The sequence below is a fragment of the Diceros bicornis genome, chromosome 2 (assembly GCF_020826845.1).
Source record: "Diceros bicornis minor isolate mBicDic1 chromosome 2, mDicBic1.mat.cur, whole genome shotgun sequence".
Lineage (NCBI taxonomy): Eukaryota > Metazoa > Chordata > Mammalia > Perissodactyla > Rhinocerotidae > Diceros > Diceros bicornis.
Window position 1 is genome coordinate 48,146,723 of NC_080741.1, and position 23,662 is coordinate 48,170,384.

The window sequence follows — 23,662 nt, forward strand, 5'->3', positions numbered from 1 at the left end:
GAATGACCTGAGATGACCTCAGCCTGCCCCGTCCCTGCAGCATTTATGTGAACAGTGATGCAGCAATCGGTGACACGTGGTGCAGGCCAGGCTGAAGTTCCCTCCCTGACTTTTCCCCCAGCCTGAATTAGGATGAGCTGGAGGGAGAGACAGTGGCCAAGAGGCTGAGGGGCAGCTACAGCTGGGGCTCTGGGCCCAGGCCTGCTGCTCTCCACTCCCCTCCACCCCACCCCCTGGCTTTCAATAGGCCTTCAACGGTGGGAGTCCGGTGCCCAGGACACAGATCATCATTATACAAGGACGAGGATCCATGCTGACATGGGGGAAGGAACACAGGGTCTTGGAGCAGCGAGGGGGGGAGAGACTACAGAAGGCCCTGCTGTGGAAGCTGAGTACTCACTCTGCCACCAGGTGGGAACAGTTGACTGACCTTTGCCCTCAGGGTCCAACCTATGGGCTTCTCATATATAGAGTTATGGCAAGGTCATTCTACCCATACAGGCCAGAGCCCTCGTGTGGCCGGGCAGCAGAAGCCCAGAGGGGCAGGGGCCACCTGAAGTCAAACAGAGAGTCAGCTGGGAAAGCCTGAGGGAGTCCAGGCCCTGTTTCCATCTGCCCTGCCAGATGCCTCCCTGACCCCTGGACCTGGGCCTCCACTAACCCTGTATGGAGAGGCATGGTTGCTGATGGTGGGGATAATTTCTAATCCTGGTGGGCACCTGTCTCAGTCCCCAGCGTCAAAATTCACTGCAGTGCTTCAGGGCAATGACACAGTGTGTTCTAGCTACTGTCTGGAAAGGCCAAAGTCAAGGAGAGCCTGACTCCCACTAAAGTATCACAGAAAGGACACCTCCCGGCCCAGACCAAGCTGCACCCTCCCCCCAGCCTCAGGCTGAGTCCAGCAGCCCCAGCTTCAGCGTGGGCAGAAGCTGTTCTGGGCCCTCCATCATCTGACCCCAATATCATCCCTTCACACTCCCTCCACCTTCCTTGGGAGCCACCCCAAACCTCTGGATGGAGGCAGACGCTGGGGCTCTGCACTTCCCATTATAAACTGCCCTGAGTTCCCCATCCCACCCCGTCTGGTTCACTCATCTCCCACTCAAGCAGCCCAGGGAGCAAGGGGCCTCCAAGGCCCAGGAAGGAGGAGGCATGGGGAAGAGAAGTGTTTAATTAAGCACCCAGGCTCTGCCCTGCCTTGCGGGGCTGTGAGAGCTGTGTCTGCAGCATTCCGGGCCGAAGGGTAAGGAGTGGCCTGGGCAAGGGAGGGCGCCCCCAGGGACGGCACTAGAGTGTCAGAGGGCAGCAAGGAGGCTGAGGGGCAGTGGCAGCACCAGGAGCAGGGCCCTGGCTGGAGCTGGCCGAGCCTGCCGGTTGAGGCGCTCCCAGATCCAGTGCTGGTAGGAGGAGATATGCAGGTAGATGGGCGGGGGCTGGCTCTTCTTGCAGCCGGGGCCCCAGCTCACCATCCCCACCAGGTACCACGTGCTCTCCACAGGACAGGCCAAGGGCTCACCACTTGTCTCCTGTGGGAGGGGGAGGGGAACGAAAACATGTGGCCCCAGTGAGATGGAACCCCGCTCAGAGACAAGCAGAGTGCCCTCACACCAGATCTTCTCCACAGCCCCCGAGGGTCAAAAAGCTGAGAGGTGCCCTCAAGGTCTAGACCCAGGAGACCTTTCTCAGAGTGCTTCATCCCCCGTCTCTCTCATGCCAATCCTCCATCCCTCATTTCTTTAACATCCACCCTCCCTCTTCCCACCATCCCCCATCATTCTCTCTCAACTCCAACCTCCATCCCCACTCCCCATCTCTCTCACCCAACCCCATCTCTTTCCTCCATCTCATCTCTCCTCCCCATCTTCCCATCTTCCCCCTCATCACCCCTGCTTGTCCCTCCCCATTCTCATCCTCCTCTCCCTCCTCCCCCTCCCTATCCCTTCAGGTCCTGCCTGCCCTGTGCCCTGAGCCCCACTCCTGGCCAGGTGCCCATGGAGGTGAGTGAGCAAGGGGGAGAGGTGCTCACATAGCAGAACTCCTCCCTGTCCAAGTCCTCCGCACAAATCATCTTGGAGGTGACGATCCGAACCAGAGAGGGGATTTTGGAGAGCCTGTGATAGACGTGGTCACACTGCGTGCTGTTCAGGATGGTGACTTCCTTCTCCTGAATGGTCCGGAACTGGGGCCATCCACCTGGGGCACAGGGGACCCTGTTCCAGCTTGGCAGTTTTGCTGCCACCCACTGCTACCAGCTTTGTCTCTGTCCTCCCTTTTCTCCTTGTCACTCCTCCAGCCTCTTCTACTTGCCACACAGCAGCCCTGGAGATCTCTCCAGGCTCAGATCACCCACCACTCCGGGTGACACTTCCCAAGGGCCCCTCAATCTAGAAACCTAGGAGCAGGCTGCCCACCATCAGGCCTTGCTGGGCCTGGTCTCACTTCCTGTAGAGTCTAGCCCACGAGTCCATCCTCCTTCAGCATCTTGGCTTTCGTCCCTCCTTCTATCCTGAATCCTGCCAAGCCGCTCTCGGGTCCAAATCCCTCCTTTTCTTCAAGTCCTCCCCACAGGCCTCTTCCTCCCCTGAGCTTGCTGGACTCCCCTCCGTGAGTCCCAGGCACTGCTTACTCCCCTCCTCCCTCTCATCAGTGTGTCTGTCCCTAGCCTGAGCTCCTGGGGGACAGGAGACTTCCAACTGTTCCCAGCCATTCCCCAGACAGGCCATGGCAGGGAAGTCAAAAGGCCACCCTCCCATCCCCCTGGGGCTGGAGCCCTGTGGGCTGTTTTTAGACAAGTTGGCTCTATGAGGCCACAGGGAAAGGCACCTCTCTCGTGGGGAAGGGACAGGGGCTCCCTGAGGAAGTGGACATTCCTGGGGCTCATGAGGAAATGGACCCTTGGATGGGCCTGGGACAATACTCCTAAATTGGGATGACAAGGGATTGAGGGCCACTGCGGGGAGAGGCGAGCCATGAGTTGACCCAGAGTGACTCCCAACCTCCGGGTGCAGACTGCCCTTAGCCAGCCATGTAGGGGTCTTCTGGGGAACTTTTTATAGACACAACCCTGCTCTTCTCACCTCTGATGTTCTGCTTCAAGTCGTGGATGCCCTGAGATTGTGTGCAGACAGCCAGATATTACTGTGTGCCCCCTCTGCCTTGAAAGACGTCCTCTTCACATGCCCTGGCCTGGGCCTGAGGGTTCATGGGTAATCTAGGTCCCCTAAGGCCTGAATGGCCAGGATGCGCTCACTGCTGAGACCCTCAAGGGGAAGGAGACCCCAGAGATTAGAGTCCAACAGGAAGGTCCAGGGGCAGCGGGCTCCCTGGGAAACGTGTCTGAGAAACATCTGTCCACGGTAGACCCCAGCCTGCACCTGGTCCTCTGCTATACCACCCACCCCGGCCCTGGGAGGCTCTGACTCACCGTCAGCCCTGGGGAGGCCCCAGCCCGTCACAGTGCAGAGGGAGTGGTCCTTCACTGCATAGTCCAAGCCAGGCAGGCAGATGGGCCAGACGTACTTGTTGTACTTGAGTGCCCACTCAAGCCTGAGGAGGGCAATGTTGTTGGCCTGGCCGATCCAGGACCAGTACCGACGGGTCCGGAACTTGCTGTTCACGATGACCTGGCTCGCCGGGACGTCAGAACTAGTCTGCGCTGTCTGGTCAATCCATGGGCTCCCCACCCGCACTGAATAGATAACGTCCCGCCTAAGGGAACCGCGAGAGGAGTCTGCCATCAGCTCCCGGCACCCCACCCCAGTCTCCATCCCCTGCCTTCCACCCCACTGTTGCACTTGGAGCAAATCCAGACAGGCCACCCACCTGCTTCAAGCCCCCTGAGCCCACTCGTCACAACAGATGTGAACAGGGCCCCGCACACACTGTGTGCTCCAGTACTCACAACAACCCTGCATGTTAAGGAGGAGGAAACAGAGAAGCCCAGTGACCAGCTCAAGGCTGCACAGCTAGAAAGTGGTGGAATGGGGACGTGGACCCAGTTCTCTCTGGTTCCAAACTCTGGACTCTGTCCAGTGCCCCGCACTGGGCCCTGGAAGTGACAGAGGCTCTGTGCAATCAGCCACGGCCTCACCCTCCAGCTTCCTTTCCCAGCAAGCCCCTGGAATCTCTATGTCGGCCCTGAGGCTTGGAGCACGCTTTTCCCCTGGTTAGCCCTCACGGCCAGCACAGATGTTACTCTCGGGCTGATCCTCTGGCCCCGGAACCTGGACATGCCCTCTCCCTTGTCCCCACACTGACCAGGCTCCCCTATGAGCATCTATCTTCTTGTCTGTCTTCCCCAGCAACCTGAGAGAAGGGATGTGTCCCTTCTCTGCCCCCAGTGCCCAGGCAGGGCCTGGCTTCAGAGGAGTTTCAAAGGCTGTTGGTTGAACGAAGGAAGGAACGAGTAAGTGAAGCAAAGTGTGCGGAATGAAAGAATTAGGACCTTCTTTCCGTGGCTAGGAGGAAGGAGGCCTGAACAATGGCTTCCAAGCCTCCATTTCCTATCCATGGAATGAGTGCAGAGGACTGAGGGGCCAGGTGAGGGAGCAAGCTCCTGCTCCCGGAAAGAATCTGCAGGACTCAGCCCCCACCTGCTTGGAGCTGGGGTGAGGCTGGGCTGGGACTGTGGGGTTCCGCAGAAGGCACAGCTGCTGCTGATGGGCCAGCTGGCAGGATGACTGGGCCCCCAGTGGCTCCAAAGGCCTTTCTGCCCACCCACCGAGGCCCGGACTCACTGGATCAGGCAGTGGGCCACGGTCAGCACCCACTGGGAGGCAATAAGGGTGCCTGCGCAGATGTGTGTGCCATTGGCCCGCACACTGACCATCCACGGCCACCGCCGAGCCATGGCCTCTGGGTCCCTGAGGGTGGGGTCCCTCTCGTAGGAGAAGCCGCAGGCTGAGGAGGAAGGCGAGAGCTTGATGAGGGACAGGCCCTTCCAGCCACACCCCATGACACCATTCCCTCCCCTCCCCTCAGCTTTTACCTCTCCCGCCGCTGGCCCGCACACATCCAATGATTCTCCTTTCACCGGTCATCACATACTGATGCTGTCCCCTTGTGGACTGGGGTGTCCAGCCTCAGAAGGGCCTCAGTGCCCTCCAGGTATCCCTCTCCCTGTTCCCTATAGCCCAGGCCCCAGAGCACACCCAGCTGACCAGCCTGGTGTACCACTGGCCCCTTTGTCCTGGCTGAGCAGCCCCTCAGTGCTGGCCAGACCCTTCACGAACTCATCCGTGTTTCCATCTGGTTCCCCTACTTAGCCAAGGCAGACCCCCTCTCCCTCCTCTGGGAACTCCCTCCTGTGATTCAGTGAGAGAAAGGCAGTGACCCAAGAAAAAAATGGGCAATGTGCATGAACAGACGCATCCCGAGGTGGAAACAGCAGCAAATGGTCACAGAAGCTGCCCAGCCCCATTAGTCCTCAGGGAAGTGCAGCCTGAAGTAGCAGTGAGGTTCCACTCCACAACACCTGCCTGCCAAGCAAACTAAAGGTCCCTGATGCCAGGAGTTGGTGAGGGTTATTGCCCAGACCACTCACTCACTGGGAGCCTGGGGCAGGGCAGGCAGGGCAGGGCGGGCAGGGCAGGGCCCAGGGCCCAGTGGAGAGGCCACTGGCCCCAGAGCCAGTTCAGGGAAGTGGGAATATGCAGCCACCGACCCACCCCCCAGGATGGGAGGCCTGGCCCACAACAGGTGCTCAGTAAACACTCCCTGCCCCTTTCTCCTCTGTCCCTTCTGTTTGTTTTTGTGAGGATGATTAGCCCTGAGCTAGCATCAGTTGCCAATCCTTCTCTTTTTGCTGAAGAAGACTGGCCCTGGGCTAACATCCGTGCCCATCTTCCTCTACTTTATATGGGACGCCGCCACAGCATGGCTTGACAAGTGGTGTGTCTGTGCGCGCCCGGGATCCGAACCTGAGAACCCCGGGCCACTGAAGCCGAGGGTGTGAACTTAACCGCTCTGCGGGCCAGCCCCTGGATCAAAGGTTCTTAAAACTGCTCAAGCATCTCTCCTCCACCCCCCTCAACCCCCCCCCCCCCCCCCCCCGTGGAGTCCAGTACTCACTGGGAAGAAAGTCGATGCTGACTTTAGAAACAGAGTACTGCAACTGGAGGGTCGAGGCCTGCGGCTGCATGGTGGGGGCCTGCCGGTGAAGGCGAGACCCACCCGAAGAACAGGTGGCACTGGGGGCACAGGGGGTGCCAGGGTCGGTGGGAGCAGGCATGGATAGTGCCTCTGGTGCTTCGCCTGCGCCCAAGCAACATGCGGAAGGATGCAGAGGATCAGAGGCTGCCCGCGGAGCTAAGTGGGATGGGGACAGGGACGGCAGGGAGGGTCGGGTCTCACCCATGGGCCTCAGCAGCAGCAGCAGCAGGAGAACGGCGGGGGCGTAGCAGGGGGCAGACGTCCCGGGGCCCCGGGGACCCTGCCTGCAGGCCCGTGCCCTGCACCAGGGCTCCATCTTGAGGTAGCAGTGACTGCACTGCCGTGCTCCTCTCGCGGCGGCGCTCCTGGTGCACGCCCCACGGTGGCGCCCCCCACTGGCCGCCCGCGACGGCCTCAGGTGTGTGGTCCGTGCGGCGCTCCTGGTCCCAGCTTGCGCGGCGCCCCCCAGTGGTCACCCGCGAAGGTGCTCCTGGTGTCCGGCCTGCAGGGGCTCCCCTAGTGACTGTCCTCCCTTATGCCTGATGGCGCCCCCTGACTGCCCTTTTTCTGGTCTCACCTCTGCCCTCCTTGACCCTTCCGTCTCTCTCACTCTTTTTGGCCAGTTTCCTGGAGTCCCTCAACCTAACCTCGGCCCTCCTGTACCTCCTCACTCCTGCAGCCCACTGCCCTGGGCTGGTTCATGCTTTCATCCCTCCCCAGGTGAGATGGAGGCCCAAGCCCTGGGGCTGGCATCTGGGATTTCCAAGCGGCCCCATTTTCCCTCCAGCCTGGTAACTGCAGTAGGGCTTTGCCTCAAGGCACTGAAATTAAGCAGACTGAAATGTTTTCAATAATGATTTTTGAAGATTGTATCATTTTAAGCAGCCTCTCCCCAACAAACTCCATTCAGCAAACGCCCTTCACTGACAGATCCATGTGCTTAGGAACAATGGCACAGGTGAGGTATCCATTCACAGAGAAAGAGTGATGGTAACCATCAGGTGCTTATGGGAACAGAAGGCCACTTTGTATGTTGGAATTTGGGAAACATTTTGATGGCTCAATGACATAGATGATGATATATTTAAAAAGTAGTGTGGGGAAATTCTATGAGAAGCTTTGGTTCAAAGCTGTTGGAAAATTCTAGCCTAATAAAAGATAAAGTGAAAGTTAAATCAAGCCGGACATTCTAACTTGCTAGGGCCTGTTGTCTTGGGAGAGACATTTGGGCTGGCCAGTCAGTGCTTCAATCTCTGAGAAAACAGCAAATCACACCCACTACCCTTCTGGCGCTGAAAGGGCAGGGGTAGCTGGCCACTCTGAACCCGAAGCCCACAGGTCTGAGGGGCCCCCCATGCTACCTCCACACAGGGGCAGGGCTGTGCCCTCTCAGTCTGGCTAGAGTCTTGCTATCCAGAGTCTGATGGAGGTCACAGAGGCAGCTCAGGAACTCAGGGTGCGGTCACCTCACACAATTCACCCGAGCAGGCACTCTGCCTTTCTCCCCCATCATCACCTATTTCTGCCAGGGAGAGAGGAGGAACTGGTCAGCGTCTGTAGACCTTTAGGGGGATATGAGAGGTTGGGAGAGGCCCACAAGTTCTGGAACAAGGTCCACAAGTGCAGATCTGGTCATTTTGAGTTTCTTGGGAAGAGGCCAACCCTCGCAGGAGGCCTGAGGGAAACTGTTGGTTAGACACCCAGGAGGGTGCCATGGGGATCTGAGATTGCTGGAGTGCTGGGATGACTAAGCAGGGACTGGGGTCACAGTGTCCATCTCAGTATTTGGCAGAAGAGTAAACTGCAGCCCAGAGTGGGGAACACAACGGGCAGGAGTAAGACTTTCAGGGCAGGCTCCCCTTGAGAGGACAGCAAGGCCTCTTGGGGGTGGGGAGGCTCGAAGGGTTCCAGCCAAAGTCAAGAAGAAAGACGATGATTTCAGTGGTGCAATGTTCAAGAGCATCTTCATTGAACAATTGAAAAAACAGTGGCTCTGGGACCCTCCCCCAAGGGTGCTCTGCCCTGATGGCCTGTGTCCTCTGGTCTCCACTTCTCCCAAGGCAGACAGAGTGAGAAAGAAGCAGCCTCCAGCAGTGAGCACCCTGGACACATCATTCACAGGAGCCACAGGGAGCCCAAGGAGACCAGCAGAACGTAGCCAGTGAGGAAGACTGGGCTCAGGACGGCGGGGCCAGCCCTACTGACGAACCTCACGTCAGAGATCTGCCTCTTGATCCACTGGGTGAAGTGGGAGGTGCTGGTGTAGAGGCCTGGGTAGTGGCGCCGGCCACAGCTATAACTCCAGCTCACCACCCCCATCTGAATCCAGGTCTTGTTCACTTGGCAGACGAGGGAGCCACCAGAGTTACCCTGTGGAGAGGAGGAAAGGAGGCATAAGGGAGGCAGCAGGAGGGCCTCACTGCAGGCCCTGGATAAACTCACACCTTCCTGGGCCATATCTTTAGCATGAGCTGTATTAGGCTTCCCCAATACTGAACCATGGCTATGAACCTGTTCTGTGACATGGAAGCTCTGCCCTGGGGCGCAAGCTCGGATCACACTGGCCTCTCTCTTCATTCTCCTGATAACTGTCTGACCCTAGTGCCCTAGTCCCCTCCTCTGCCCTCCCCTTAAATTGTGGTGAGCCTCCAAGGTGTTGCCCTTGACCTTCTTTTCTACAGTCCTGCTTGTAGAGTGAGCTATTTGAAATGCAAACCAGCCCCTCTCTTTTTGTGCAAAGGTGCATGTATAAGAATAATGTTTACAACAGCATACATCAAAAGGTAATCACTGTTATTTCTGCTGATGGTGGGTTTATGATTTTTTTTTAAACTTTCTTTACATTCTTCTGTATTGTTGAAAAGTTTTATAAATCAGAAAAACAGCTCTCTTTCTCTCCATATATATTTTTTAATGTAATGCAAACCAAGATTTACAGGACATAATCTAATGAAGAATGCATAAGACACTTAAGGAAAAAAATAATAAAACTATACCTAAGAACATAAAAGAAGACCTACGTTAATATACAGACAGACTGTTGTTCTTAGATGAGGCAACTTAAAGCAATGTAAAAATGTCAATTCTCAGCATTTGGCTTCCTGCAGTATGGAAGACTAGACATGCTACCCAACCTTGCTGAAGATAACTAAATATGTGAGATTTTTAAAAATTATCATTTTAAATGCATGGGCGAGCTGGCAAGAAAATGAAGGCTCCTCAGCGTCTAAAACCCAAGGGAGGGCTGAAATCCAAAGAAGCCAGCAAAGCCCAGAAGATGGCTTCTGCCCAAAGGCCATTTGCCAAATGATCTTTAGTTTTCACAGTCTCGTTCACGGGTGCAGGAGACAAAAGGCAAAACCCAGGGCCTAGCCAAGGACGGTTGTCTAAGAGGAGAGCTCCTACAAAAAGTTAACACCTCCAGAAAAGGACCATGCCTTCAAGTGAGGATAACCTGGGAAAACCCACCTTCCTGTGAGCTTGCAATTTGAATTCACACTGTCTGGGTGGTTCAAAAACCCAAGCCAAGGATGTCATTTAAAGTGGTCCTGGGTTGGTCACATACCCAGGTATCTGGCAGAAGCAAATAGAGATTGTGTCAAAGGAATCCACTCTTCAAGCCTTGCTTCAGAGAATTCCCACAGAGAACACTCTAAAGAACATGTCCTCCCTATTAAAAACATCACTGCGCATGGGTCTGGCCCCACGGCCTAGTGGTTGAGTTTGGTGTGCTCTGCTTCAGCAACCTGGGTTAGGTTCCCACGTGCAGACATACACCACAAGTCAATGGCCACGCTGTGGTTGTGACCTACATACAAAAAATAGAGGAAGATTGGTAACAGATGTTAGCTCAGGGCGAATCTTCCTCAAACAAACAAACAAAAATCACTGTGCACACAGGGAAGTTGAGGCACCACAAGCAAATGCCAGCCCGCAGAAAAATCAAGAGCAAAATCAAAGCCTTCATGGCCTGAGATTCAGGAGTTATCACACAGAAGCTTCAAAGTTCCTAGTAAGGCACTATTTCATGGGCTTCGTGGTAAGGGTACCAGTGTTGGTTGCGTTATTCTTTATTCTCAATACATATTTTATAAATATTCTTTTGTCTCTATTCAATAGAGAGTAAAAACAATTACAAATTATAACAATGTCACTTCTCCTTACATTGATCTCTAAAGTTCAAGCAATTCCAAATAATATGCCAACAGGGTTTTTTCAAGACCATGACAATCTGATTCTAAAATTGATCTTGAGGATAATAGTCCATGAATTCTACAACAGGTTTGAGAAAGAAGAGCAAACAGGAGAGTCAGGCTGGGGCAGATTTGACCCGCCAGAGTGTTAAATATATTTCAAAGCTATAATTATAGAAACTGTGGTTCTAGCATAGAAACAGAAAAATAGACCAAGGGGGCAATGGAGAGCCACCCCGATGGCTGCATGTGAGGAGACTTGGCACATGCTCCAGAAAGCGTCACGTCTGTGGGAAAGGAGGTCTCTGTTGTAAAGGGTGGGGAAACTGATGGGGAAAAATGAAGTTGGATCCTACCATAACAAAACTCCAGAGGAATTAAAACTGTAAATGTGAAAAGTTAAAACGATAAAAACACGTAAGGCCATGACTCGATGACTTGGGATGAAGTATATGTTTTAAAATAAGACTCAAAACCCACAAACCTGAAGAGGGGAAATGTGTTAGGCATAATTACATCAAAATGAAGACTATCCGTTCAGTGAAGGATACCAAATCTCATTGAAGATAGGCGATGAATTAAGAGAGGTCATTTGCTTTGTCTAAAACCAACTTGAGGTCAATATTTAGCATATCTAAGGAAACTCTGAGAATTGTCAAGCAGAGAGAGGTGAGGGAGATTCGAGGGTTTCTACGTCTAGGAGATTGCACAGTTGCCAGCTCCCTGACAGTTTGGCAAGGCAGGGACCCCCATCCCCCAGGAGCACCGGAGGAGGGAGATGGGGGAGGGCTTGGTGAGGTTTAAATCATATCGATTTTTAAATTGAGACTTGTAATAGGACAAGGGGTTTAATAACTGAAAGTGACTGAAAATTATGGACTCTGCCCAAAATGATGTTTGGGGAAGGGAGGAAGATTTGACATAGGGCTTGTGGGGGCAATGACTTGAAAGAATAAAACCGTTTAATGTGGATTCTCTAACAAATTGAGATTCCTCAACAAACAAATACAGGAGGGGATATGCAGCGCAATATTATTTATGCAAATTAAAATACACATATAGCAACACTATGTATTTTTCAAAGATACAGATATCTTTAAAGACATATGTGAAACAGATCTGAGTAGGTGCCTTTTGTGGGGAGAGAAAATGGAAGATGAGGGGGAAAATCAAGACAGTGATAATCAAGCTAGTGATGATGGTGTGAGGGCCCGTATCTGAGAGATGATTAACTGGACTCTGGGAGCCCAGGGAAAAAGAGAGCTCAGAGAGAGGATAGGAAAGAGATTTGTATGTGGGCATTCTCTTACCACAGTGCCATAAAACCAAAACCCAATAACAAAATGTGAACTACTCTATCAAGGAAAAAAAAAAATTAACTTTCAAAAATGTTAAAGTAAAAACAGAATTAAAACCTACAATTAGAGTGCAGAGAGATAAGAACACCACATATGGCAAAGCCCATGGGATGTGGGCCTGAACTGCACACAGAAGAGTGCTGGTCTAAATACTTTCAATATCAAACAAGAGAGAAGGAAAACAAATTTTTTGTTTCTATCATCAATTGTTTATCACTGCACATTCAGCTCAAGACACTTGAAAAGGAATTAATAAAGACAAAACAGGGATAATTCATGCATTAGAAAGCAGAAAAATCATAGGTGAGAAATGAAATCAACAGCTTGTTCTTAAAAAAACAAAAACAAAATAGATAAGCACCTTATAAGTCTTACTAAGAAAAACAGAAAGAAAAAGAAAATGCAAATACTTCATGGTGTGAGTATAAGAGAGACTGGAACCACATGCAGGGGACATACACTTTCTCAGAATCTGAAGAATGTTTATAACTTCCTCTTTATGAATTTAAATTCTGGATGAAATGAATAATTCCTAAGAAAATGAAAATCATATAAGTCCAACAACCATGGGCAAAACAAATTAAAATATTGCCCAAAAACCACCTCTCAAAGGAAAACAGGCCTATGTGGTGTCATAGGCAACTTCTATCCAGCACTCAAGGAGCAGATAATTTCTGTTATTCAAATGTTCCAGAATATGGACTAATATTTTTCAAGTGAAGCATAGGCCTGATTCTATAAGTTGACCAAAGGGGTGCATTCCTCCAATGGAGCCCAGTCTCGTTGGAGTCAAAAAACAAAACACAACACAAAGGCTGTTAGATTGTGCTGTATCGGTTGTGCCACACAGGACTGCCCATTCCTAGGCCAGTACCTTTCCGGGGCCTGCCCAGGGCCTAGCACAGGAGTGTCTGTTGGATGAATAAATATATTAAACATATTCTAAAAAAAGATTTTGTAAATCTGAATTCAACAGATTAATGAAACAAAGTACACCACAACCAGGGAGGGACCATCCTGGCACACAGAATAGACAGACATGAGGAATCTGTTCAGGGAACTGACTCGGCACATTGAGTTAGAGCATAGACTCACGTTGGTAGCTGCAGAAAACACATTTTATGAAGTAGGGCATTCATTCCTGAAATAAAACGCCATAGTAAAACAGAAAGGAATGACTCTCCCCTGACAGATGAGATGCCAAATTAGCACCATGCTTCATGAGGAAGTGTGAGAAGCATTTCCAGGAAGGTCAGCAACAAGAAAAAGCAGAGCTACAATTCCAGGTTGTTCTGGGAAGAGGTAGCCAAAATAATGAAAAAAGTAAAAATCATGGAAATAAAAGTGGCAAAATCATTACTAATTGCAGCTCTATGAGTATAGGCCTGGAAAGCCCAAGAGAGTCAGACAAAAACTCTCAGATGTAATATAAGAGTTCAGTAAGGTGAACTCCCAGATGTTTTCAACAAGAAGAGGAGTCTGGGGGTTGAAAATGAAGGAAGGTTCTCGTTCGGCTAAGGAGGAAGCTATAGACATTGATTAACTCCAGGCGTTAATTCAAGTTTAAATGTGTGTATGGAAAATATAAGGTGACCAGTAGAGAATGAAATTGAGATACAACAACTTCTAAACCCCTACAGGGGAAAGGTGGAGTGGAAAAAAAATCAAAACAAGACATAAGGTGAAGGGACAAAAAGAAACGTTCTTCTTGGTAAACGGATTAAAGGACAGTCTCCCATGATGTGTTGAAAAATAGCATCCAGCTTTATGCTGTTTAGAAGAGACACACCTAAAACAAGATGGCACAGCGTCTCCCGGAAGACAGAGCAATTGTTCTGGAATATAGTTCTTCACATTGCAATAGACAAGAAAAGGAAATAAGAGGCATACGCATTGAAAAGGAGGCAAATTTCTCATTGTTTGCAGAGGATACGTCTCTGGGCCTATAAAGTTAAAGAGAATCAACTAGATCCGGGTAGGTTGCTTATTACAAAGTAAATACACAAAAGTCAATATATAGTACACACAGAAAATGCAATGAAAGAAAACATACTGCTCACAATAGAGATATAATATAAAAACCCAAGGAATTAACTTAAGAAGTAGCGTGCAGGAACTATACGGAGGAAGCTATAAATAGTCTATTTTCCTTAAATTAATCCATTAATTTCCACCGAAATCACCACGATTTTCTTTTTGACATTATTCTAAGATTGTTCAATTAGAATGAACATGGGAGAACAGCCAGGTAAATTCTTTAAAAGAAGAATAATGAAGGAGGACTTGCCTTACCACGTACAAAAAAGAATTATAAAGCTACAATAATTTAAAGAGTGGTGGTGGCATAGGAATAAGACTGCACAGGGCAGAAATAGACCAAAATAAGAAGGGAATGTAGAGTGTAATAAGAGGGCATTTCTAATTCATTACCAAAAACACATAAGTATTCAATAAAAGAGATTTTACAGAACTGGCTACATCTGAAGAAAAAAATTTGTAAAAAAAACAAAACTGATTCCCTCTCTCAACCTTCCAGATGAATCAAAACTAAAATGTTTAAAGAAAAGCATTAAAAACATATTTGACTAAATAATTTTGTAATTTTACTGTGGGAAAGGTATTTCTAAGCACAGCACAAAAACTACAGTCATCAAGAGAAATAATGATAAATGTGAACACATCAAAATTTTAAATAACTCTACAGGAAAAATTTCACACCAAAGAAAGGGAAATGATGGACGAGAAGGATAAAATATTGTAAAGCATTTTACAAAGGGTTAAAACTTCTGGTTCCCAAAGTTTTTTGGTAACTTTTTTTTTTTTTTCTCCCAAAGCCCCAGTAGATAGTTGTATGTCATAGATGCACATCCTTCTAGTTGCTGTACGTGGGACGCGGCCTCAGCGTGGCCGGAGAAGCGGTGCGTCGGTGCGCGCCCGGGATCCGAACCCGGGCCGCCAGCAGCGGAGCACACGCACTTAACCGCTAAGCCACCGGGGCTGGCCCTTTGGTAACTTTTTATTTTGAAATAATTTGAGACTTATAGAAAAGACGCAAGTATAATATTTTTACCCAGATTCACTACATATTAATGTTTTACCATATTTGTTTTATATTCGCTCTCTTTATATGTATATGTGTATAAGTGTGTGTATATATGTGTGTATATATACATATATACACACACACACATATTTATGAACCATTTAAAGTTAAGTTGAAAAAGACATGATGTTCCTTTACCACTAGTTTACTACAGCATATAATATCCAGAGTTTATACAAATCAATAAAAGCAAAAGTAGTTTAATAGAAAAACATGGGCAAAGGACAGGGAAAAGCATAAACAGTACATTGAACCCAGCAAGCATCTTTATTTGGACTCCTTTTGTCCCTTTAAAATTTATTTAGAAGGTGAGTTCTTTCTCTGACCCCGGGTAAAAACTTGGGCAGAACCCCAACGTTTTGCTCACTGTGGTTAATGTAATCATAATCACTATGATTACACTGTCACATAAACAGTTCAGAAATCAGAATATCCCTTTCCACGCAATAATCACAATGCTAGACTTGACTTAAAGTAAAACTCCTGCCCCTCCCCTGCCATCTAGGGCTTGGGCAAGCAGGAGGCCTGGGAAGGAGGAAGCCAGGTGTGATCTGTCCCGTTCCCACTCCTCCAACCCCATCTTGCTATCCTGTCTACTGAACAGGCCAGGTTGAAGCAGGAGAGCAAGGAGGCAGGAGAACCAGCTTACCTCACGGGCACTTCCTGCTCTCCGGGCTGGGGAAGATGACTCCCCCCCCCCCCCCCCCCCCCCCGCCCCGGCTTCAGGGAACACACAGCACACTCTGACTGATCCTGTTAAAACGCCTCCCAGGAGACTTGCAGTGTGGACAGGCACCCTCCACCCCATTGGAGGGGGAGGGGTGAGAGCACAGGAGCAGCTGAGAAATCCTCCTCACAAAATCACCTCCCACTCTACTCTCTTGACCATTTGATACACACATGTAGTGGAATGGCGGTCACACAACTCTCTTTGAATCCTAATCCTAATAGTGTGTTTTGATGCCTTTAAAGAAACTTCACATTTAGTATCCTGTTACACAAGCAATTTACAGAATTGCTCAATTTCATGAAATTAAAGCAAAAATACAAGTTTTAGTCTACCAAAAGAACAAAAGTTAAAATAAAAAATAATGCCTAATGCTGGTGATGATGTGGGGAAAAGGGCACTTATATACAGTTGGTATTGATATAAATGGATCAAATCTTTGGGGAGGTGAATTTGTCAATATCCATTAAAATTTTAAAGGTGCATACAACTGATCTTATAATTACACTTCCAAAAAATTTATTCTAGAGAAACTTGAACAAATGTGCAAAGATATAGGAACAAAGATTTTTACTCTGGTATGGCAGAAAAATATTGAAATGAGTTTAAATGTCTATCAATAGGAGAATGGTTAAATAGATTATGACATAGCCATATGAAAGAAGCATTATTCAGTAGGAGAATGGAATATATTTATATGTACAGACAGAGAAAGTAGTCCAAGATATATTTCAAGTGAAAATAAAAAAGTTTGAGAATAAAATTATATTACAGTCTTTTGTTAAAAATCAAAACCAGAAAAAAACCCTAAAACTTATTTAGAGTTTTATATATGTATAGAAAGAAGTATTAGAGATACAAACTAAACAACTTAGAGTGGAAATTTCTAGGTAATTTGATTACAGGAAAGTCCTGTTTTCTAATTTTTGCATTTACGTACTACATTTTTTTTTAAAAAATGCGTATGTTTCCTTCCAAAATCACAAAACATAATATTTTAAGATAAGGTAGTGGTAATGGAATCACAATAGTACAAAATTTAAGAGATGAATCCAAAGTTTAACTAAAAGATAATTTCATGGCTTTCAATACTGAAAACATAAAACTAGAAAAAGTAAACCTTTTTGTTCAAGAAGACAGAAAAAGAGAACCAAATCAAGCCCAAAGGAAGTAGAAGAAAAATTAATAGATATAGAAAATAATAAAATAAACATTAAAAAAATTTAACTACATACCAGGCCACCAAACCAGTCTCAACACTGGTTCCATGTAACCAACACTACATTCCATGTAACTGGTATCATTGTAGAACTAATTTTATGACTACAGGGAAACTGAGTTGAAAATCAATAACAGGGCTGGCCCGGTGGCTTGGCAGTTGAGTGTACGCGCTCCGCTACTGGCGGCCCAGGTTCGGATCCGGGCGCGCACTGACGCGCTGCTTCTCCGGCCGTGCTGGGGCGGCATCCCACATGAAGCAGCTGGAAGGATGTGCAACTATGACATACAACTATCTACTGGGGCTTTTGGGGGAAAAAAAAAGGAGGAGGATTGGCAATGGATGTTAGCTCAGAGCCGGTCTTCCTCAGCAAAAAGAGGAGGATTAGCACGGATGTTAGCTCAGGGCTGATCTTCCTTGCAAAAAAAAAAAAAAAAAGAAAATCAATAACAAAAACAAACAAGGAAACGTGCATTTGGAAATAAGAAAAAACATTTCTAAATAAGTCATAGGTCAAAATGAAATAAAAATGAGAATTATATAAAATATCTAGAACTGGATGACAATAAAAATTATATATATTAAATATGTGGCATTAAGCTAAAGCAATAGAGGGAAATTTGTAGCCTTAAACAGTTTTATTAGAAAAGAAAAAAGACCAAAAATAAAATATCTTGGTGTCCAACTCAAGAAGTTAGCCCCCATGTATACAGAAATTTGATTTATGAGAGAAGTGGTGACAGTACAGGAAATGGTTTTTTCACTGAATGGCATTGGGACAATTGGTAGTCCATATGGGGAAATAAATAAAAATCGACCTCTATCTTATGCCATTCACAAAATGAATGCACTTGGATTCAAGACCTAAATGTGGAAACCAAAATTTCCAAACTTTTAGGAAAAAAATATAGGAAAATGTCTTTACGACCTTGGGAAAAGGAAGGATTTCTTAAATAAGACAAAAAAAGCATAAACCAGAAAGTAAAACAGGGATATAGGTTTGACTAAAATAAAATCTAAATTGCTGTTCAGCAAAGGACAGTATAAATAAAATGAAAAGATAAATCAAAAACTGGGAGAAGATATTTGCAATATATACAATGAACCAGCATCCAAAATATAAAATCAGTATCAGTATATAATATAAATATATAATAAAATAATACGATAATATATAATTATATAATATATAATAATAAAATTATATAAAGTATAATAACAAAATTATATAATATATGATAATATAACAAATAATATAAATATATAATAAAAATACAAAATCAGAATCAGTATCCAAAATATAAAATATAATAAAAAGAAAAAGGCAAACAATAGAAAAATGTGCAAAATATCTGAATAAGTGATCCGTAGAAGAGGAATCACGAATGGTGAACAAATGTATGAAAAGATGTACAACTGCACTAGTAACTGGGGACGTGCACATAGCAATCACAATGGGATATTATTTCTCTATTTCTCATTCATCAGAATGAAAAACATCTTTATAGTCTGACACTACCAAAAGTTGGCAAGGATATGGAGTAATGGAATTCTCAAGCACTGTCGTAGGAATATCGATTAATACAACCACTTTGGAAAACAATTTGGCAATGACTATTAAAGATGAAGGTATGCACAGCCTACGACCCACCAGTTCCTTACAGGACGCGTCCTGTCAAGAAATTCTGGAACGTGTAAATAGGGAGAAGTGTGTAAGAATATCCAGAGCAGCAGAGTTTGTGACATGAAAAAATTGGAAACTACCTCAATGTTAATAAACAAGAGAATGGATAAATTGTGGCATATTCACAAAAGAGAATATTGTAGATAGAGCTGTTAATTAATGGATTAGAGCTGCATGGATCATTATGGGTAAATCTCAAAAACAATGTTGAATAGAAGATGCAAGAGGCAGAAGCATGCTTACAGAATGATGCCATTTATGCAAAAACTGGTTCTATCAGCACCTGGCCCAGATCTGGGCGTATCAGTGACGTTCAGAAGTGTTCAAATGACCTGAGAAGTACTGCCATTATTACCATCATTGTGGACGGGAACAAAGAGTATGTTCACCCCTATTTTACAGACTGGGAAACTGAAGCCCAGGAAAAGTAGACTGTCATAAGGTCTCCCAGTGCCACGTGAAAAGGAAAACCTGACCCCTGAAAGCCCCCTCCCTGCCCCGGTCCACACACTCCACACCTGACAAGAGTCCATGCCCCATTCTGAGTCGGCACACAGCATGTCGCTCCCGATGAACTTCTTCTGGCCCTTTAAGAAGAGGAACTGGTACCGTTGATTGCAGATGTTATTGTTTATGATCTTGACAGCCACCTCCTGAAGACTGTAGGAGGGCTTTGGGGTCACTGAAGAGAAAGAGATCCTGCCTTGTCACCTCTTCAACTCCGTGGCACATCTCCATCTTGGAGTTGTCCACATTTGCTAACGTGGGAGGCAGGGCTATTTCCTGAGATGGTGATTTACAAAGGCCCCAGCCCACAGCCTGACTTTTGAAAAAGCCCAACCTCATTAAAAAGACCAAGCAAAAGTCTTCCAAGGGACTCAGAGCAACATCTAGGCACTGAATGAGGACGAGGAGAGATTACCCCAATAATTCAGATTCCTTAGGGTGAGGGGCTGAGAACGCTTTTGTGGCTACCTGGCAAGGTGGAAAGACCCTGAAGCCAGAGTGTGCCACCCCCTGGAAGGCAGGACTCCACAAAGGCTCCCAGATTCTAGCACCCTAGAGTGACACCAACAGGGACCAGACCTCCTGGAATTATCAATGCCTCAAGGTAACAAGTGTGTATGATGGCTGCCCAACGCCTCAGTACCTCCTGAAACCATGGCCTTTGTGCCACCTGTAGACAGGGAACCCCATTAATAGCCAAGGGTTAATTTCCTGCTGTGCTGCAAGGTGAAGCCTGACGTTGGATTTAACTTAACTTTGGGAACTGAAGTCCTTGCAGGCCATGTGTGTCTTTTACACTAGAGCACTGTGTGTATCTTCCTATCAACAGAGGTCAGGACAGTGTACAGCACGTGTAGGTGCTCAGGAAATGTTTGCTGGCAGAGTGAACGCGTGAATGAAGGGCTGAACGAATGAGCACGTGGTGGAGTCATGTTCTGAAGAGGCAAGTGTCTTGGGAACCCTGCCTGCCTTCACTTACCTTGAGTATCTGTAAGTCCCCACCCGATCACCCAGCACATGGTTCCAATAGGTGGCTGGAATTTGCTGCTGGGTAGGCAGACAGGCTGGACGAGGGGGGACCAGAAGACGGGGTCCCTGAGCTTCAGGAGGGCAATGTCCTGAGATATGAGGTTGTTGAAATCCTCATGAATCACGATGCGGGTGACCACAAGCTGAGTGCCATTTTCTGGGAGGCGTTGGACTCCCACCCTCACAGAGTACTGTTTGGGGTCCGTGGATCTGCAAGGCATAGGTAGGAGGCAGACTGCCAGCAGTGAGGCCATAAATGGTTGGAGAGACACGGGCTGAGTACAGGGCCACCCAGCCAGGCCCCTACTCCTAGATCCTCAGATTCACCAGGGATCCCCCAGGCCAGAAAGCAAAACCCCTGGGCCTGGCTGGCCACCCTTACTGACCTCTGTAAGCAGTGCGCGGCTGTGAGGACCCACTGGCGGTGGATGAGGGAGCCACTGCAGATGTAGATGCCCAGGAATAGGATGCTAACCTGCCATGGCCATTTGCCTACCTCCACCAGCTTTCCCTTCACCATCTTGCAGGAAACGTTGGTCTGCCCACAGGCCTGGAACCAGGAATCTGAAGAAAAAGGTAGAAAGGGGGCCATGCCAGCCCCATGCAGACTCTCAGGCAGCAAAGGGCATTCCCCAGACCCCTGTACACAGCAGACTGTCAAGGCAGAGAGAGCCGCCTCCCAGCCATCATAAGCATCCACTGCCACATGCACACGTGGGGAAGGGCTTTTCCCATGGCCCGGAAAATGGCAACCAAAGGCCCAGAGGCAGCAGGTGAGAGCCCCAAACAACGGGGACCAGACAACCCCTCCAGGGCTTCTTACGAGCCATCACCCCAGGATTCATCCCTTCCCCCTCATTTACACAAGCAGATGGCTGGGGGAGAGAAGGAGAAGAGAGAATCATCAGAGGAGGGAGTTGCCAGTTAAGGGATAAGTGAGGGGGCACAAGTGAACAGAGTTGCTTGTCAGTTGTAGCTAGAAAGCAATGGACAGTGATGTTGCAATGTACAACTCCAGGGCCTGTCTCCATAGACCAGCACCCCGGAGGTGTGCTCTCTGTGACCACACAAGGAAGTGAGTAGAGATGCTTGTCAATTCCCTCCTTGACCCTCACTGGCCCTGACAGCAGGAGTGGGAGGAGAGGGGACTACACTGAACTGGACATGAGATTGAGATGTTGAACTGGACCACCTTGGACGGTTTTTAGTAACTGAACATCACTGAGGACAGGAAAGGGAGAAATTCTACAGCAAAGGTTGGAGACCAAGAATAAAGGCAAATAAAAAGGTTTCTTATGTATAGCCTGCTGTCAAGTCTGGGCTGGCCAACAAGCTGTTACATGCAGTCATGGACCTCCTCATAGACGCAAAACCGGACATGTGTTTACACTATCACAAGCTTGCATGGTTCCTGAAAGTCTGTTTCCCTCAGCAGCTCTGTTTCCAGTGCCAAGCAGAGCGTCAGCGACTCAGCAGCAGTAACCAAGGCTTGTCCCTGCCTGGGGGATCCATGGTGATGGTGGAGGGGGTACAACAATAAAAAACAAGGCTAATAATATATGGTGAACCCTGCACATTAGCAGAAACATCTACTGGGTCCGGCCTTATAGAAATCCCTCAGAGGGTCACAAACCATTGATGTTTGGGCTCATTCTACTATGTCCCAGGGCTCTGGTACTACCAGATTTAGAAGGCTGGTTCCCTTGCCACAGACTTCCATGGCTGGACACCTTTACCCTCAACCAGCAGCCTCCCACAGGGATCCACAGGCACCCGCACAAGCCCGCAGGTCTCCCTGGAGCCTTGCCTTGCCCTTTCACAGCTCCATTTTGGCCCATGTCCCTGTCCAATGGCTTGCTGTCTCCCCTAAGAAGGAGCCACATTTTGGGCCCTTCTCTTGACTACTTTGTTGTTTCAGATTACAGCCTGCCTCAAGCAAGACTGTTCCACTTTGAGGGGAAAGAGAGGGCTTCCAGAGGCTTGCCCTTTCCTTTCCCACAAAGCTGAGGCCCTGCAGAGCCAGGGTCCTGCAGAAAGAATGTTACCACTTAAAAAGTGACCTAGGGGGCAGGGTGGGGCATCGCCTCTGTGCTCCACACTCTCAGTGGGTTCCCCAAGCTCAGAGAACAGCACTCCTCAGAATTCACATCCAGGACAACATTGACTCCAACCTCCTTCCCCAAAACCTTAGGCAGGATGTGCAGGATTCAGCCTGGAGATGCCAGCACTAGGTGCCAGCATGAAATACAGCAGCTGAATCTGGGGGAAGCCATGATGGATTATTTGGGGGCGTGAGGTGTTGCAGATCAACCTTGTCATAGGCACAGCATCACTATTCCATACACAGGGGACACTCAGTGACTCAAACGGATTCCACTGCAGACCACCTATACCCCTTCTTGGAGTCTCAGAGTCAGAGCACTCCCACTTACAGGCCGTACTCTGATGTCACCGGCCTCCCTCACGCGTGGTGATGGGAAGACATGTCGTGGCTCATGACCTCTGTCCCTATAAGGTCAGAGGCCCAGCCCCACCCCATCACCATAGGCACAGCAGTCAGCTACGTGGAGCACAGCGCATCTTCACCAGCCCCAAACGGCACAGATGTCTGAGGGCAGCGCAGGGTAGGCAGGCACTCACTCACCCCCTCACTCAACAACATGCTGGTCCGGGAAGCAGAGTCACTCAGGGAAAAGGACAAAGTCTCTGAGTTGGGGGACACATTCCTACTCACAGATGCCAGACCAGTATGTTTTCTGCCAAGCGGCAGAATGGGCAGCTGGCAGGTGACCCAAGCCAGGGCTGCCACCACAAAGACTACATGTGGTTGGTAAGGGTGGGAGCCCAGAGACTTTCTGTCACATGGGGCCCCAAACTTTTCACCCCCCAAAGAGTTTATTGAAAACTGGTATTGAATCCTGGCTCCACAAGCCACTTAAGTTCTCTGGGCCTTGGTCTCCTATTGTGAAATGGGGACACTGGTAAAGCCCACCTCACAGCGTGTTGAGACCTGAAGTCATCTGCATGGTGCCTTAGGTAGGGAGAGCTGTCACTCACACATCACATCATCACAGGTCCTGGTTCTCCTGGACTGTGCCTCCCGAACAAGCTCATCTGTCCTACTGATGTTAATGTGTGCTCCCCAATTTTCAATAAGGCTCTTCCCTCGTGTTCACGGTCACCCTGCAAACTGGAATGGCCTTGATACTGTGTGGGTCCCCAGGCTTGGCACACCATGCAGTCTGGTGAGGACCTGCCCATCAGGATATGGACAAAAGGAGACCCTTCAGGCATGAGGACAGCTGACACAGGCACCCCGGCAAAACGACCCCTCCTGCCTCTCTCCCATGTCCCCAAAGCCCTACCTTGGACATAGAGGTGATTCCCAAGTCTGGCGGAAGACAATGGAGGCACGAGGCCCTGAAGATCTCCTGGCCCACATGCCATGGCAAGCAGGTGCCCAGCCCTCACTGGTCTTAATAATGAGATGTGGGGGCAGGGTGGGGCAGGGCATCTCCGCTGTGTGAGAATTCTAGAACTCATAGTTTGTTTATTCAAGGCAGCAGGGAGTAGGCCTCTGCCCCAGGGTTGCGGACTCACTCAGCTGGGGCAGCGGCAAGATGCTGAGAAGGAGGCAGTGTGGTCATGGCAAGGCCCCGCCAGGTCCACAACATGCTGCTGCTGCCAGGTAC

The 23,662-nt window shown here is 48.6% G+C and overlaps 2 protein-coding genes across 2 annotated transcripts; both read right to left on the reverse strand.

Moving 5' to 3' along the window:
* Window positions 1-1,088: 1,088 nt before the first annotated feature.
* Window positions 1,089-6,256, reverse strand: PRSS50 (serine protease 50). Its single transcript, XM_058549602.1, has 5 exons — window positions 6,070-6,256; window positions 4,737-4,899; window positions 3,425-3,708; window positions 2,027-2,193; window positions 1,089-1,526 (listed from the first exon to the last, which is right to left on the reverse strand). Exons 1-5 carry the CDS (start codon window positions 6,227-6,229, stop codon window positions 1,296-1,298), a joined length of 1,005 nt encoding a protein of 334 aa, XP_058405585.1. The 5' UTR covers window positions 6,230-6,256; the 3' UTR covers window positions 1,089-1,295.
* A 1,766-nt stretch (window positions 6,257-8,022) lies between these two features.
* On the reverse strand, window positions 8,023-23,417 carry LOC131410990 (serine protease 46-like). The gene is made up of 5 exons (XM_058549614.1): window positions 23,336-23,417; window positions 20,357-20,534; window positions 19,921-20,180; window positions 18,953-19,116; window positions 8,023-8,520 (listed from the first exon to the last, which is right to left on the reverse strand). Exons 1-5 carry the CDS (start codon window positions 23,415-23,417, stop codon window positions 8,266-8,268), a joined length of 939 nt encoding a protein of 312 aa, XP_058405597.1. The 3' UTR covers window positions 8,023-8,265.
* Between the last annotated feature and the right edge of the window lie 245 nt (window positions 23,418-23,662).

Coding starts and splice junctions, on each gene's coding strand:
- PRSS50 (XM_058549602.1), bottom strand. CDS start 6,229: ATGCCTGCTCCCACCGACCCTGGCACCCCCTGTGCCCCCAGTGCCACC. Junction 4,900..6,069: donor CAGCATCGACTTTCTTCCCA/GTGAGTACTGGA, acceptor CTTCCTCCTCAG/CCTGCGGCTTCTCCTACGAG. Junction 3,709..4,736: donor GTGGCCCACTGCCTGATCCA/GTGAGTCCGGGC, acceptor CGGTTCCCTTAG/GCGGGACGTTATCTATTCAG.
- LOC131410990 (XM_058549614.1), bottom strand. CDS start 23,417: ATGGCATGTGGGCCAGGAGATCTTCAGGGCCTCGTGCCTCCATTGTCT. Junction 20,535..23,335: donor GAATCACCTCTATGTCCAAG/GTAGGGCTTTGG, acceptor CTTTTTCTTCAG/ATTCCTGGTTCCAGGCCTGT. Junction 8,521..18,952: donor GGGGCATGGACTCTTGTCAG/GTGTGGAGTGTG, acceptor TCCTCTCCACAG/GGTAACTCTGGTGGCTCCCT.